This window comes from Cherax quadricarinatus, chromosome 8, assembly GCF_038502225.1.
Source record: "Cherax quadricarinatus isolate ZL_2023a chromosome 8, ASM3850222v1, whole genome shotgun sequence".
Taxonomy (NCBI): Eukaryota; Metazoa; Arthropoda; class Malacostraca; order Decapoda; family Parastacidae; genus Cherax; species Cherax quadricarinatus.
In genome coordinates this window covers 39,994,636-40,013,191 of record NC_091299.1, presented here as the reverse complement: position 1 = coordinate 40,013,191, position 18,556 = coordinate 39,994,636, and the positions used below count along the sequence as shown (strand labels likewise).

The 18,556-nt window shown below is 38.8% G+C and overlaps 1 protein-coding gene across 1 annotated transcript in view; it reads right to left on the bottom strand.

Moving 5' to 3' along the window:
- Positions 1-18,556, bottom strand: part of LOC128685267 (uncharacterized) — a 209,556-nt gene that overhangs the window by 122,028 nt on the left and 68,972 nt on the right. Inside the window, exon 4 of the mRNA XM_070082741.1 lies at positions 866-1,021. Within this exon, the coding sequence (XP_069938842.1) occupies positions 866-1,021 (156 nt within the window). The remainder of the gene's footprint in view (positions 1-865; positions 1,022-18,556) is intronic.

Sequence of the window (18,556 nt, the reverse complement as noted above, 5' to 3'; positions counted from 1 at the left end):
TCCTGTATGTTGGAGTTTAATATGAAGACTATCCTGTATGTTGGAGTTTAATATGAAGACAATCCTGTAAGTTGGAGTTTAATATGAAGACTATCCTGTATGTTGGAGTTTAATATGAAGACTATCCTCTATGTTGGAGTTTAATATGAAGACAATCCTGTATGTTGTAGTTTAATATGAAGACTATCCTGTATGTTGTAGTTTAATATGAAGACAATCCTGTATGTTGGAGTTTAATATGAAGACAATCCTGTATGTTGGAGTTTAATATGAAGACAATCCTGTATGTTGTAGTTTAATATGAAGACAATCCTGTATGTTGGAGTTTAATATGAAGACAATCCTGTATGTTGGAGTTTAATATGAAGACAATCCTGTATGTTGGAGTTTAATATGAAGACAATCCTGTATGTTGGAGTTTAATATGAAGACAATCCTGTATGTTGGAGTTTAATATGAAGACAATCCTGTATGTTGGAGTTTAATATGAAGACAATCCTTTATGTTGGAGTTTAATATGAAGACAATCCTGTATGTTGGAGTTTAATATGAAGACAATCCTGTATGTTGGAGTTTAATATGAAGACAATCCTGTATGTTGTAGTTTAATATGAAGACAATCCTGTATGTTGGAGTTTAATCTAAAAATCTTTCTGAATATTGCAATTTAATCAGAAAAATATCCTGAATGTTGGTTGTTTAGTGAAAAAATAGACTCTTTCTAACTGGTAAAATGTTGTTCTAATCATTGTAGTTATAACGATCCTGTAAAAATTTATGAATTTTGCAGTTTGAAAATAAGTCACTGTCAAAAAAATCTTCCCACACTTGCATACACAAGGCAGCCCTGGTTTACAGTACTTACTTTGGCAGTTACCGGGGTTGTTCCAGGTAGACTCACTGGAAAGTGCCATCACCATTCTGTAGTTATTTCCCAGCCAGAATTTATAATGCGGGCAAATCCAAATCCTCATTGGTGTCACGGTTGCGTTGTATGCTATAAGAGGCAGTTCCTGGGGGGCTGTTGGTGAAATAATTAATCAACACTAATATAAACGAGAAAAATGAACAAATATATAATTCTCGTTTTAATCAAGGTGTCTCACATAAAATTCTTGGTAAAGAACATCGAAATTAGGATATATCAATGTGTTATAAGTTTGACTGTGCATTAGATGTTTCCGAAGGAAAACCTTCAAGAGTTTACCTAATTTTTTCTACCTCCAACTTTTCTATTTTATTTCTCTCATTCCTCAAGAACGACTCATCAAATTTCTGGAAAAACTAACTGTTCTCGTGCCTTATGACCAGCGTTTTTTTTTTTTTAACCTATTCCAACCCTTGTAGAATGACTTCGGTAACTTCTGAAATTCTCAGTGGCGCAGCTTCAAACATTCCAAAACGGAACCAAAAAAACTGATGACGGCAGAAAGGGAAATTTAAATATTTAAGGAAAGATCTGAACCTTTTATCTCTAATATAGTGTGATACTTTTACTCCCATTAAATCGCGTAAAATAATTTTAAGTTTACTGCTGAACTGCATCAATATTTAATAGCTGATGCATCTTAGAGTCAGGATACAACCTATTTCGTTTGGCATGGATGCAGGAAAATTTTTGAAAACTTAAATAGTAAACAAAGCTTGGAACCATCGAAATCGGAGAATGATTCAATTTTATGCAATCAATAAATAATAATATAATTTTTTATTCAATAATTAACTAATACTTCTTTTTATTGGTTTCAAAATATTATTCACTATGCATAATATAATAATAATGATATTGCATAAGTTTAATCTGAATATATGCAAATATGAAATTTTACAGAAACAGTTAAAAATTTGGAGTCACTGGAATCAGATTATTTAATCGAAAATATGTACTTTTGTAGTACACTTACATAATCCCAGCTACTTTATAGCAAGTGTCTCTTCTAGCCGTGACGTGACGCGACCCCTCACATGTGAGCCGCCTGCTACAGGCCTCGCTCTCAGTTTCCCGCTAGGCATATGGCAGACTGGATAAGGCAAGCCTGAGCTCTGCACATGACTCTTCATACGCCTCCAAGACATTCAACGTGTGTATTTCTTAATCCAATGTCTCCTGAAGAACCCCCACGACAAATGGTGACAGCGGTGTGGGCGTGATTGTGAAGAAATAGCTGATATAAGGATATGTCTACCAAGCCAGGCGGACATTGTGTGTGACCCGCATGGAGGCCTAGAGAGAGGCCAGCTACCACAGCCAAGCCAGCATCCTCCAGTTTTGTCTACAGAACTTCCTGGCTAGTTGCTTCGTGCTTAGTGGCTTATTTGCTAACCTGCAGGTAGTTGATCCGGGTTTTGCAAATTAAGCAAAGCCATTTAAGCCAGTTTGTAGGGGAAAGCCTAAGCCTGCCACCAGCCTAAGCCAGTCACCCAGCCTGCTTCATTACTGCTGTGTGTATAGTTACTAGCCTTCAAGCCATCCCAGCCTAGCCAGTGTAGAGGGTTTAAGCCAGCTTAACAATCTAGCAGACAGAGAAGCAAGATCCTCTTTGAAGTTACTGTCTCCATATGTTGTACCGTTCAGTGCTACCAGTAAAACACTGGTTAGAGTGAAAATCACCATCCCTATAGTATAATTGTGGCTTAACAAGCCACCCTGGCTTATTAATACATGAATTCTTGGTGTGGGTATCAGCCAGGCTCAGCGCATGGGCCACACGCTCACCCAGCACGCTGATGCCAACTACACAAAGCCTGATACCATGAACCATGAGTGCCATTCTAAAACCTACATATTGGGTTATATTTATTTTGCAGCCAGCCACCCCATCCCATACCACTACTCTATCTGTTGCTGTTACCAGATCGTCAGTCAACACCCCGTTATAGAGACATCTGCGTGTGTTGAGACATTTCCCACGTCTACAGTGATTTAAGTTGCTCAGAGACTTGTGTCCTAGTGTAAAATTTTTGTTCTTTATTTCAGTTCCATGTGACTTATTGATCTGCAAATATTTCCTAGTGCCGTGTTATCATTCATTTTTGTGTTTTTTTATATGTTTTTTATCGTTTACCTTTTCTCCAACCTGAAGTAATTTTTATTTCTCTTGTACACATTTATCATGTGTCTATTGTGTGCAGTATTTTTTTTATTTCTCTATCACTCACTCCTCGTGAAGTGTTTATTTTTACCATTTGTTTTACAGTGTATCTTATTTCGTTATTGTGTACAATTATTTTTCTTGTATCTTGAATTATTTTCACTGCATTTTTTTTTTCTGCTAATTCTCCGTGCTGATTCGTTCACTGCTCTGACCCCAGTGTTATAAATTCCCATTTCCATCCTGTGTGTACCATTATTTTTATGTTAAATATTTAATACATGCAGTATCTCATTTCTTCGAACTTTTGCAGACTGTTGTACCATATCTTGTGTTCCAAGCAGGACATTAATTTTTTTTAAAGTGGGACCATAGTGCAAGACAATTTATTCAGTGTAGTGAGTGAACCTTGATGTTTTATCTGTGTTTCCTGCAACTTTGTAAGTGTTGAATTCCCAGTTCTGTATCATGTATCATTTTTAATCATATTATTGAAATTTCTTTTAACAATTTCACTCTTAGTGTAATTTTTAAAGTAAACTATTATTATTATTGCTCTGTTTTGAGTAATTTGTTTTGTCTACTTGAAATTAAGAGTTAAAGTGTTCATACCAGTTATTTCTTGATGTTTTTATAATCTGTTTAACTATATTTTATGTGTGCAATTTCTACTAATACACTGATTAATTCTGTAAAATATTTTAAATGTTATTTTATTTTGTTTGTTCTGTAGTGATTATTTTCTTTTTCATAATTTGTACTCTGTTATTCTTGTGCTCTATTTTTCAGTAATTAATAAGTATTTCCAAAAGAGTGACACATTATAATTCAGTGCAATAATGTCATTATATTACTAACTGAGTGTCCTGTTTCTTATCTAATTATTTTTATTTACGTTTTATCATTGCATATTATTTGTTGTTTTGTGTTTCTTCTGGATTTTTTTCTGGCATATTTGCAATTACAAGCAATTTATTGATTTTATTTTTTTATTTTTGTCTTGATTTACAATTTTATTATCAAATCTCTTTATTGAATTGACGATAAAGACAGATTACTTTAAAATAAATTCGTTACAATAATATTTCCCTTTCTTGAATTTTCAACGTATTTCCTTTATCTTGGCCAAATAAATTTCAGTGAGTTTTCTTTTCTTATTCAGTGTGTCATAATTTCGATTTATGCAGAATTAGTTAAGCATCTTTAATTTCAATTTAAGTAAATTTTCTGTTATATACTTTTCTTTTGTTATTCTTTACTTTCACTGTCTTTGTGCAATTTGTCTGAAATCAAGTCGTTGAGACTTGAGCAATGCCAGTAATGCCTTAGTGAATAACAACTGATAGAGCACAACAAACCATGGCATGGTTTACTGTCATCAGTTCTAGAGCTAATACTCTGGTGGAAGGTACTCCATCAGAGGAAACTTTTATTAAAATTACAAAAGAAAGTCTTGCTAGATCTCCATCTGCTGTAAACATCGTTATTCTTACTATGCGTGATTTTGAGAATTTTACTAAGCGGTCTGAGTATGAGAATTTGTTCCGTTTTTTTTTTTTTTTTTTTTTTTTTTTGGACCAGTGACAGACTCTGATCTATATATTATCCTGAAGGAAACAGCGATTGCAACACCTATGTCAGGTGAATTATTAAGTGACTTTGCGATTCGATTATCGAAACTTTTGTCATCATTCATTAAAACAGTATAATCTTCAAAATATATATCAAAGGTGTGCTAACATGCTACCGCAGATTTTGTTAAATTGGCAGCCTTTGGTGCTATCAAGAAATTAATGCCACCTGCTTCCTTGTAAGCTTATAACTCCTATCCACCAACTGTGAATATGGAGCCACTAGCAGTCCTTGTACATGCTCAGGCCATGTATGCTCCTGATAATTTCCCGTGCATCAGACCTATATTAGCTACTATGAATCCTTCAGCACTCCCTCCCTTGTTTGTGTAACAATGAAAAGTCCTGATAAAAGTCAATCACGTTAGTCGTCCAAGGCCAGTGTAACGAGTAGTCGCTCTGCTCCTAGTGCGTTCAGTAACCATAGTACTAGAAGTTGTCATAACTGTGGTTACCAAGGTCACATTGCAGCTAATTGTACGAGTAAAAGCTAAAAAGCGTCGTGCTGAAGATAACTCGTAAACCAACCTACCGTGCTGCACTTTTCACATAATACATCCGAGTGTGATGCTTTCTGAAATAGATCCTTCCATGGCCTTACTACCGTAGAACGAGGAGAGGTAATAGAGGTCGTGGTTCTCAGAATAACCAGAACCAGTCTCAGTCTTCAAATTCGGGGGAATCCGAGCGCCCCAGTCAAACCGTCCAGTGGTGGCAGTAGGTGATAATGAATATTCCATACTCGTTCACAATTCCTTCGATGCACAAGGCAGTCTCGAGGAAGACAGTCTCGTTGATGAAGTTGCTTCACACGTTTTCGACGAAGATATTTTTGGGGATGCAGTGGAAAAAAAACCTTCTCTGATGACGATTCTCCTTCCTGTTTGCACGTTAATTCCAATGCAACAATAGGTCCCTTTGTGTGATAAATTATTTAAAAAAACGACAAATTGAAGATTGAGACACTTATGCAACATATGGGAATCTTTATTGATGAAACGTTTCGCCAAACAGTGGCTTCATCAGTCCAATACAAAGCAGAAAGGTGTAAGGAGAGGAGGAGTTTGAGGTAATCAGTCCCTCAGCCAATAGTCGAGGCGGGGTCATAATGGTACCATCCACTATGACTTCGCCTAAGCAGGTCTTCGTCCGAAGGTTGGACAAGTTTCGAAGAATTCTTTGTATCAAGATCCCATGATGCTGCAGTGTCTGACAGATGTGATAAATGGTTTAAAAAAAAGTGACAAGTTGAAGATTGAGACACTTATGAGACACTTATCACATATGTCAGACACTGCAGCATCAAGGGATCTTCCTTATTATAGATCAGATTAATTTCCCTGGTGATCATCCACTGGGATTTGCTTCCATGAGAGATTTACATAGTGTGCTTGATCCTTATCAATGGCATGCCCGAAGTGACGACCTGTTCCTGATGTTTTGGGGCTACCAGCTTAGATCCGAGATATGTCATACTGCTGCAGAGTATGAAGATTGGATTAAGTCCTTACAGACTTGTGCATTTTCTAGTAACGTAACCAAGCGGTCAGGCACTAGTAATCCTGTCATTCCTGTCTGGGATCCAGTTCCCACAACTTCAGGCATGCAAGATAGTGTACAGTTGCCTCAGGTGTAGGAGGAACCCCAGACAACCTTGGGTACTGAGCCTATCCCTGCGATGACTGCTGGTTCAAGTGGTAGTTTCTCTACAGACACCTTGTCGGAAAATGACTACTTGAAACTAGCAATGCTATCTCTTGTTGATGTCACAGGCAGTCAGCAGAAAGACATTTCTGTCGTGGCAAGTGCACTCACTAGTGTCTGTTGTTGTCCCTCATGTTTCAGTTGGTGATAATGTCCTAGCTGACAGTAATTCTTGCAAGGTAAAGGGTTTATACATGGAGACATCATTGCATTTTGTACGAGAGTAAGATCCAGTACTCAGTCACAGTATTCGCCTCAGAGCGAACACCGCCATTTTTGAACTTGTTCATTATCCTTACCCAGCTCATGTAGAGGATAAGTTGTCACCTGACTAGTGGGTCAGTTCTATTTCAACCGGGAAGAGTCTATCCACTCCACTCGACTTCCCAGACGAGGTCAAGAGTTTGTTGCATCCGCCTTACCAGGTGAGAAGATGGGTATAACGAACCTACTGACCCATCATATCCCACCTGAACCTGGTATCAGACCTATTTACGTACCTGCATACAGAATGCCCCATTCACAAGTTTCTGTCGCAGCAGCATTGATCAATATGATGCTGACATCGCACATAGTAATTCACCCTGGAATGCGCCATGGAGCCTAGTACCTAAGAAGGAAGGTACTTGGTGCCCAGTGATTGACTTTAGGAAGTTGAACGCAAAAACAATTGACAGATCACTTCCCACTTCCTGTAATTGGTGACCTTTTATGCAATATTGGAGATCAAATCTTTTTGACCCTAGACTTGTTACAAGGGTTTTTGACAAGTCCCTCTCCACGAGGACAGCCAAGAGCTAACAGCATTTTCTACTCCTACAGGCCATCATCATTTCCTCAGAATGGCCTTCGGTTTACGCTTCTCGCCCATCACCTTCTCGAGGCTCATGACGAATATAGAGGCCTCATAGGTAATGTACTCATAGTGTACTTAGATGATATAATTGTCATGTCTGAAGACTTGGAGACATGCCTTAAAAGACTAGATTTGGTACTTGGTAAGCTTGAAGAAGACAAATTGAAGATCAGTCTATCTTAATGCCAGTTTTTCTTGGTCACGTAGTCACTCCTAGAAGAGTTACAACTGACCAAAGTAAAGTAACTGCTGTACCAAATTTTCCATCTCCCAAAATTGCCGATGCTGTAAGATAATTTGTGGGCTTACCAGGTTATTATAGATCTTTCATTACTAATTTTTCTTCTATAACAGCTCCTCTCACTGAGTTGATTAAGAAAGATGATACTTTTGTTTGGACCTTCCATCAAAAAAGAGCATTCCAAATTCTCAAAGAAAAGCTAATGCCTGCTCCTATTTTGAAATCCCCATATGTTTCTAAGCCTTTTTATCTAACAACTAATGCTAGATTTATTGGCCGTCCCAGCTCAAAAGACTGACAGCAAGCGCAACGCAGTTGCATTTGCTAGCCGAGTAATTACAAAGGCTAAATATAATTATACAGTAACTGAGCAAGAAGCCTTAGCAATTGTATGGCCTTTAAAGCATTTCCAAGATATATACCAATACCCTGTTCTTGTCCTGACAGATCATGTTCCTCTGATTCCACTATTCCAGAATAAACAACCTACTGGAAGATTATCCAGATGGTCCTTGACTATCCAAGAGTTCAACCCAACCTTCAAACACTTGCCTGGCACATCAAATGTAGTCGCAGATGCCGTATCGCGACATATCAGTACTGTAATAGCAGATCCTCCATTTAGTGCCAAGGAATAATGCTGCACACTAACAGCACCTTTCAAGGCAGGTGAAATTGCTGACCTAGAAAATGTACAGAGAACCTTCACGCCGCGCATAACAGAGATAAAACACCTCAATTACTGGGAGTGCTTGAGGTTCCTAAACCTGTATTCCCTGGAACGCAGGCGGGAGAGATACATGATTATATACACCTGGAAAATCCTAGAGGGACTAGCACCGAACTTGCACACGAAAATCACTCGCTACGAAAGCAAAAGACTTGGCTGACGATGCAACATACCCCCAATGAAAAGCAGGGGTGTCACTAGCACGTTAAGAGACCATACAATAAGTGTCAGGGGCCCGAGACTGTTCAACTGCCTCCCTGCATACATAAGGGGGAATACCAACAGACCCCTGGCAGTCTTCAAGCTGGCACTGGACAAGCACCTAAAGTCGGTTCCTGACCAGCCGGGCTGTGGCGCGTACGTTGGTTTGCGTGCAGCCAGCAGTAACAGCCTGGTTGATCAGGCTCTGATCCACCAGGAGGCCTGGTCACAGACCGGGCCGCGGGGGCGTTGACCCCCGGAACTCTCTCCAGGTAAACTCCAGGTATGTGGTCTGTCGTGATTCGATTCCTGCTGCAGGAAGATAAAATTCGCTCTGTGAAGTCACCAGCACCCTTCAGTGACTGTGTCATGAACCAAGAATTACTGTATCGCTCAGCTGAGCTGGGTACTCCTAGCAGAAGAGTATACCAATTAGTAATTCCACAGTCACTAATGAATGTAGCCTTACAGCTAGTTCATGATGTACCAGGTGTTACACACCCTGATATGGATCGTTCTGTTACACAAGTCAAATTGAAATACTTATGGCCTCGTATGGTAACTGGCATTTCTGAGTATGTTAAGATTTCTTAACATACTTCTTAGCATACATAGTGTCTGTATGCAACATAAAGGTAATGTTAATGGTCCTAATCTAATCCAGGTGTATCCCACTACTAACAAATTTTGGGAAAGATTTGCACTAGATTTATTAACTAATTTCCAATGTTCCCTCCGGGCAACAAACATCTGTGTGTAATGGTAGATAATTTCACCAGATTGTGAATTAGTTCCTATAGTAGATAAGACTGCCGAGGCAGTAGCTAAAGCGTTTAAGAAACGCATGATCTGCAGGCATACTACTCCTAAGTCTCTAGTGACAGATAATGGAGGTGGATTCTGTAATGAGATTCTAGAAAAATTGTGCACATAGTACAAGATCTCTAAATTGACCGTTGTTCCTCGCCATCCTGCCAGCAATTGTCTAGCGGAAAGAACTAATAAGAAGGAACTTGATGTGTTAAGAGCCACTATTAATCCCAAAAGTGTAACCTGGGATGAAGTTATACCTGATGTTCAGTGTGTCAAAAAGTCTGCTTACAGTGCTTCTATAGGTGTCATTGCACATTTTGCAATGTTATTATTATTTTTTTATTATCACACTGGCCGATTCCCACCAAGCCAGGGTGGCCCGAAAAAGAAAAACTTTCACCATCATTCACTCCATCACTGTCTTGCCAGAAGGGTGCTTTACACTACAGTTTTTAAACTGCAACATTAACACCCGTCCTTCAGAGTGCAGGCACTGTACTTCCCATCTCCAGGACTCAAGTCCGGCCTGCCGGTTTCCCTGAACCCCTTCATAAATGTTACTTTGCTCACACTCCAACAGCACGTCAAGTATTAAAAACCATTTGTCTCCATTCACTCCTATCAAACACGCTCACGCATGCCTGCTGGAAGTCCAAGCCCCTCGCACACAAAACCTCCTTTACCCCCTCCCTCCAACCTTTCCCAGGCCGACCCCTACCCCGCCGTCCTTCCACTACAGACTGATACACTCTTGAAGTCATTCTGTTTCGCTCCATTCTCTCTACATGTCCGAACCACCTCAATAACCTTTCCTCAGCCCTCTGGACAACAGTTTTGGTAATCCCGCACCTCCTCCTAACTTCCAAACTACGAATTCTCTGCATTATATTCACACCACACATTGCCCTCAGACATGACATCTCCACTGCCTCCAGCCTTCTCCCTCGCTGCAACATTCATCACCCATGCTTCACACCCATATAAGAGCGTTGGTAAAACTATACTCTCATACATTCCCCTCTTTGCCTCCAAGGACAAAGTTCTTTGTCTCCACATACTCCTAAGTGCACCACTCACCCTTTTTCCCTCATCAATTCTATGATTCACCTCATCTTTCATAGACCCATCCGCTGACACGTCCACTCCCAAATATCTGAATGCATTCACCTCCTCCATACTCTCTCCCTCCAATCTGATATCCAATCTTTCATCACCTAATCTTTTTGTTATCCTCATAACCTTACTCTTTCCTGTATTCACTTTTAATTTTCCTCTTTTGCACACCCTACCAAATTCATCCACCAATCTCTGCAACTTCTCTTCAAAATCTCCCAAGAGCACAGTGTCATCAGCAAAGAGTTGCGTTGCAACTGTGACAACTCCCACTTTATGTGTGATTCTTTATCTTTTAACTCCACGCCTCTTGCGAAGACCCTCGCATTTACTTCTCTTACAACCCCATCTATAAATATATTAAACAACCACAGTGACATCACACATCCTTGTCTAAGGCCTACTTTTACTGGGAAATAATTTCCCTCTTTCCTACATACTCACTATCCTCGTAAAAACTCTTCACTGCTTTCAGTAACCTACCTCCTACACCATACGCCTGCAACATCTGCCACATTGCCCCCCTATCCACCCTATCATACGCCTTTTCCAAATCCATAAATGCCACAAAGACCTCTTTAGCCTTATCTAAATACTGTTCACTTATATGTTTCACTGTAAACACCTGGTCAACACACCCCTACCTTTCCTAAAGCCTCCTTGTTCATCTGATATCCTATTCTCCGTCTTACTCTTAATTCTTTCAATAATAACTCTACCATACACTTTACCATACATTTTGCAATGTATGATGATGATTTCATAGACTCACACCAGCTTAGCTCAAGGCATCTTTAGAAGAATCCGAGAAACACTTGAACAATCAACAGCAGAATTTACAAGACTCACTAACAATCGAGTGAAAGCAACCAAAATTAAAGTAGGTTTAAGAGTTATGCTGAGTAATTTTAATGAAACATCCACTTTTCCAAAGCTCGATCAAAAGCTTGTTGGTCCATATCGAGTAGTCGAACATGTCAGCGGTAGTAAGTATAAAGTTAGAGAAATCAGTATTGGTCGGAATGAAGAATCACATTTAGATCATATGAAGTTAACATGCAATGATGACGAAGTTCCTGACACCCAGACAAGTACAACAGACTTTGCACTCTCTACCTCTAACAGCCAGGAAGACGAACAGCCTGATTGTCGTTATTTCCTATGTACACGACAGGTAATGAGGAATCCACAAGTTTTGCTTGTAAATATGAATTCAAATCCTCATCAACCATGGCATGTGTTAGCCGTTGCAACAGAATTTCACTCCACTAGAGATGATGACTACTCTGCATATGTAAATCTTTCCTTAGCAGAGTTTGGGTTAAATGTAAATAATCTCTATAGAAAAATAATATTGTCTAAAGAGTATTTCAACTGTGTGTCTACTATGCCAACTTACTGATGTTCAAATTTTTTTTTATGTCTTCATGTTCTCTTTGAATTCTGAGAATTAACAGTAAAAGACTTTCATGCACTAAGTCTGCCTTTTCGGTTAAACACTCTTTTCATTGTAAATATATTTTCTCAGAATCCGTAAATCGTTTGATTTCTTTATCTCCTTTTTTCTTTTTCGATCTCCTTCTTTCTCTATCTCTCTCTCAATCGTTTTGTTAAACTGTACCATCATTGATTCGATCTATTACCATGAATTGTGATATGTCATTATTTGTAATGCCTTACAGTCAATTATTATTATGTATAGCTGCTTATGTTCATTTGTGTAAACTGATATTGTATAGAATCAGTCCAGAGCCGTAATGCCTTCAGTCTATCCTTTGTATCAGTTAGCTGTGTGTTGTGGATGCCATACATTAGCATCGCTGAGCTGTCATTAGTGTTATTGTGTACTTGTGTAGTACACATAGATAATCCCAGCTACTTTATAGTAAGGGTCCCTTCTAGCCTTGACGTCATGAGATCCCTCACATGTGAGCCACCAGCTACAGCCCCCCCCTCTCAGTTTCCCGCTAGGTATATAGCAAACTGGATAAGACATCCAACATGTGTATTTCTTACTCCAACATCTCCTGACGAATCCCCACAACAATTGGGTTTACACACTGACACCTAAACCTGCACACTGACCATTGTGACTATATGTTGACCATTGTACTTGCACGCTGATCAACAAATGGATCATTTTACCAAGACATGGACCATTGTTATTGCACACAGTCAAATGCCCATGCACAATGACCGGCAGTGTACCGGCACACAGACCATTGTTCCAGTATGGTGATAGTTTTCCCTTCACACCAGTTAAGATGTGTCAAGGCACAATGATCAGAGGGGGCGATGTCTATGGGTGGAGTGAATCTTTAAAACATGTTCCAGTCAGTGTAGGAACCGTTTTTGATTCTTTTGAATGCCGATTTGGAGATTCTTGCGAGTTGTACAAGATGTGTTTTGCCATTAAGTAGGTCATCGAGTATAGCATTAGCTGCGCTTTGCTCGCAATCATAGTCGATAGTGTATTTGACCTGACCATGCTGGATGCTGTAGACAGCTTGGGCTGCATGAACTAGATACCATTCCTGGTTACATGTGAACATGGAGATAGGTGCAGTGGATCTGAATTTGAATTGTGGTTTTGCTGTCATTTCTTCTGCAAGTGATGGAGTCTCTAATGGTGGATTTTCAGGTGGCAGTCTTTGGCTTTCTTAGCCAACGGTGACTGAAATGGAGATGGAAAAGTTAGGTCCGTGGCTATGGAGGGGGTGGTGGCGGTCTCAAGTCGATCATATGAGGTTGCTGATTGATCTGTGGTGGTGAAAGTGTTGGGTGACTCTTGAGTTGTGCTTACAGCAGTGGTAATACAAACTGATGCTTGGGTGAGTGAATGCAGACATGTTGTTTAGTCTGAAAAGTTTGTTGATTGTCGTGTTGAAGGATCATGGAGACGCCATATTATGCATGTGTGCATATAGCAGACAGTACTGGATTTTCGTGGGATCACATGCTGGTGGAGAGGCAGTGAGGGCAGTGTGGAGAAATTTTCTCCACGAGGGGTTATCAGCTCCTTCAGCCCCTTTCAGCCCCTTTCAGCCCTGAGGGGCCCAGCCCTCTCAGAAGGGGCAAGCATCTTGTTTACTGCTACAGCAAGTAATTGATCCCAGATGCAGTACGAGTATGCGACGTGGTCAAGCGACCGACGCTCCTTGCAGTCCAGTGTTGCAAAGTGTAGTTTAATAAAAGACAGTCCATCTCTTACCTTAGCAGGACAATTAAGGAAAATCCTGCTCCCACTTTATTACCATGGGAAAGATAGTGTACATTGTTGTCTATGCTTAAGACAGCAAGAATCAAACATTCTGCTTTGCTTCATGGAGGAAGTGGCAAGAAAGAAAAAGTACTAGGTCAGCTTTTCCTTTATATGCTAGGGGCAGTGACGGTGTAAGAGGGTGTGGCGTCTTCAGATTACTTTTGACTCTACTGAGAGTCACACTGATGCCAGGATAACCAACAAAGAACATTGATCCATGCATTAGTGTGAACTAAGTGTTTCACAAAACACAATAAACACTTACAGAGAAGTGTGATCAGCTTCTTAGTGATAAGATTGTGAACAATAAAGACAAATCTTGTGAAACATAGTGAACCAGTGTGTGTATTCCTAGACTATGGAAGACGTGGACATCCAAGGACACTTCAGCTTCTATCAAGTCACCGATACCTGTCGAAGGTGTGAAGAACACCATAGCTCATGCTACAAGAGCAAGGTGGGTTATAGATTTCTTGTAGTACTGGGGAATGCACAGTTCTTGAGTCGCAAGGAGTTTGTAATCAACCTATAGTCGGCAGTGAGGTGCGGACTTTTGAGTCCACACAATTAAGTTTGTCAGCAATCAGTGAATGAAATATGCTGACATAATACCTCCTAGGAGTAATTTATAATCTTACAAAATATAATTAATTTCAGCCCGTTGAAAAAAAAAATGTTGAGAAAAGGTTTGCCAGCTAAGTTTAAAATTAGGGAGAACTTAGCTTAGAAAGACAGCTCATTGCCTGCACAGCCGCCCCTGCAGACGAGGTCTTGAGAAGCTGTCTCATCCACTCCTTAACCTGCTGAAAAAGATTATACTATGTAAACAATAAATTACCCCTAGGGGGTGTTATGTCAGCATATTTCATTCACTGATGGCTGACGTACGTACTTGTGTGGACTCAAAAGTCTGCACCTCACTGCCGACTATAGGTTGATTACAAACTCCTTGCAACTCAAGAACTGCACAGTCCCCCGTACTACAAGAAATCTATAACCCACCTTGCTCTTGTAGCGTGAGCTATGGTGTTCTTTACACCTTCGACAGGTATCGGTGACTTGATAGAAGCTGAAGTGTCCTTGGATGTCCATGTCTTCCATAGTCTAGGAATACGCACACTGGTATACTATGTTCCACAAGATTTGTCTTTATTGTTCAAAATCTTATCACTAAAGAATCTGATCACACCTCTCTGTAAGTGTTTATTGTGTTTTGTGAGACGCTTTGTTCACACTAATGCATGGATCAATGTTCTTTGATGGTTATCCTGGCGTCAGTGTAACTCTCAGTAGAGTCAAAAGTAATCTGAAGACACCACAGCCTCTTACACCGTCACTGCCCCTAGCACATAAAGGAAAAGCTGACCTAGTATTTTTTCTTCCTTGCCACTTCCTCCATGAAGCAAAGCAGAATGTTTTATTCTTGCTGTCTTAAGTATAGACAACAATGTACACTATCTTTACTATGGTAATAAAGTGGGAGCAGGATTTTCCTTAATTATCCTGCTAAGGTAAGAGATGGACTGTCTTTTATTAAACTACACTTTGCAACACTGGACTGCAATCAGTGTCGGTCGCTTGACCACGTCGCATACTCGTGCTGCATCTGGGATCAATTACTTTCTGTAGCAGTAAACAAGATGCTTGCCCCTTCTGAGAGGGCTGGGCCCCACAGGGCTGAAAGGGGCTGAAGGGGCTGATAACCCCTCCTGGAGAAAATTTCTCCACAGGCAGCATAATTGGGTGACCTGGACTGTGACTTCTTCTGTTCTGCTTCTAGGTTCTTTTTCACAATTTCTCGACGAGTGGGACACTTTGCAGCGAGAGTGTGGTGGTTGTTTTTACAGTTTAGACACTTGAGTGGAACAGTAGAAATACATGTCTTAGAGTCGTGGCCCTCAAAACTGCAGGTAGAGCAAAACTTCTCCTTGGTGGGGGCAGCCTTTTGTAGAATGTAGGTTTGAATAGCAACTCCAGCACTGGGTGATGTCGTGGTATCACTCATCTTCGATGTGATTAGCGTTTATAAAGTAGTAGTACATGGCTAAACCCTCAGCCATAGCTTGGGCAACCATCGTAACGCCAGTGAAAGTGATTTTAAGCATGGATGAGGCCGTGGGGATCTTGGTGACGTTTTCCACTGTAGCCCAGGGGATATGGTCTTCAACAGATTTCTTGAGGTCTTTAATGGTTTGTGATGTAATCAGGGGATGAGATGAAAAGCTGTAAGCCTTCTTCCTGAAAGCTGGCTGCCTTGGATCAACGTCTAGCGCAAGCTGGACGCCAAGATATTGGTCCAGTGTGGTGAGAATGCACTGCGTACCTTGTTCCAAGGTTCGTAGGTCCGAGTCTCCTTCAACCAGAGATCAGTGTTTATATATATATATATATATATATATATATATATATATATATATATATATATATATATATATATATATATATATATATATATATATATATATATATATATATATATGTATATATATATATATATATATATATATATATATATATATATGTATATATATATATATATATATATACATATACATATATATATATGGGTACATGTATATTTATATATATATATGTCGTGCCGAATAGGCAGAACTTGCGATCTTGGCTTAAATAGCAACGCTCAACTTGCCATATAGGCCAAGCGAAAATTTGTGTATGCAATAATTTCGCAAAAAACATTCTGAACCTAACGAAAAAATATATATTTCACTGTGTTTGTTTAGTATTAAATTACTATAAACAAATCTAAAATATATATAGCTGGGTTAAGCAAAAATAAATTGCTCTTGTTATAATAAGGTTAGGTAAGTTTTCTAAGATTCTTTTGGTGCAAAATTAAATTTTTTACATTAACATTAATGAAAAAAATATATATTTAAACGTATAAGAGAACATTTTAGAAAGAACTTAATTTTAAATGAGTTCTTGGTAATTGACCAGTTTTACATATTCGGCACGATATATATATATATATATATATATATATATATATATATATATATATATATATATATATATATATATATATATATATATATATATATATATATATACATATATATATATATATATATGTCGTGCCGAGTATGTAAAACTGGCCAATTAGCAAGAACTCATTTAAAATTAAGTCCTTTCTAAAATTTTCTCTTATATGTTTAAAGATATATTTTTTTCATTAATGTTGATGTAAAAATTTATAATTTTGCACCAAAAGGAACTTAGAAAACTTACCTAACCTTATTATAACAAGCGCAATTTATTTTAGCCTAACTCAACTAAATATATTTTAGATTTGTTTACAATAATTTAATACTAAACAAACACAGTGAAATATATTTTGTTCGTTAGGTTCAGAATGATTTTGGCGAAATTATTGCATACACAAATTTTCACTTGTCCTATATGGCAAGATGAGCGTTGCTATTTAAGCCAAAATCGCAAGTTCTGCCTATTCGGCATGACATATATATATATATATATATATATATATATATATATATATATATATATATATATATATATATATATATATATATATCAATGAAATCAAGAAACAAGTGATTTTAAATCATATACCAAACTGCGACAGGCCAGGACTCGACCCTACGAAGCTTATACCGCCTCCAGAGACAGCAGAATGTACGCATCGCCTTATCACTTGAGCCAGCGATTCTACAAGAATCATGCATGCAGCTGAGCTACATGTTTTTCTCGTGATCCAAGGACACTCGTGGCAGTGGTATCTCGAGGATTAATTTCAGCCTCCTCCTGTTTGAATACCCACCTCAACAAGTAGTCTATAAAGCAGTGAAAGTGGCAAGGCGATGCGTACATTGTGCTATCTCTGGAGGCGGCATAAGGTTTGTAGGGTCGAGTCCTGGCCTGCCGCAGTTTGGTATATAATTTAAAATCATTTGTTTCGTGATTTCACTGATATATATATATATATATATATATATATATATATATATATATATATATATATATATATATATATATATATATATATATATATATATATATACAGGACAAGCCACAGAGGGGTGGAAATCTTTAGCTCAAGTACTTTCACACTTCTCAGTGAGTCATCAGGAGCTGTGCAATGTTGCAAGGGAGCAACCAAATCAGGGAGAGAGGTCTCAGAGTAGCGTAGGTGTCACCATCCACGGTTACCCTTAGACTGGGTTAGTGGTCGGTGCCAACCCCACCCTACCATCATCCCCCTACTACCCATATGGGGTAGGAGGGTTTCTGAGATGTCAAGTAGGAAATTATAAGATATAAAAAGCCATCCCAAAGCTTTTTCTAATCGTTCATAACAGGTCATGTGGTTTGAGAAAATATGTTTCTCGTTAGATACTGTAGACATGGATAGCTATTATTCTGTGTGACCTTTTCAAATAATGAAAGAAAGGAATACAATGTGCTCTTTGTCCGTTTAAATGTCCTGCTCTGAGGTAGTCAAATGTTCTACCCATGTACTCAGAAGTATCTCTTTCTAAATATTGTCTACTATTTTCTCAGTGGCTGTTAATATGCCATCCATGGGGACTTCTATACTTATCCGATAATATTTCTATGATCTAAATTCTACTAAAACCCTTTAACCTTTTCTGACGTTATCTTGTGTGCTTGTCACTGTATGGTACATTAACAGCTACAGGCGTTATATAACCATCAAAACTGACGTGGTGTGAAGTTTTGGTACGTAGACACTGGACGGGCGTCACCAATCCATCAACCCTCCTGGCATGATGAACAATCCTGTGATTATGTATAGCATTGTTGTTTAAGATTGTGTACAATGGACTCTACTTAATAATTATCGAGCTTATATAACTCATAATTGGAGATGCATACTGTATTCCTTTCATGTTTCAAGAGGGAAGATT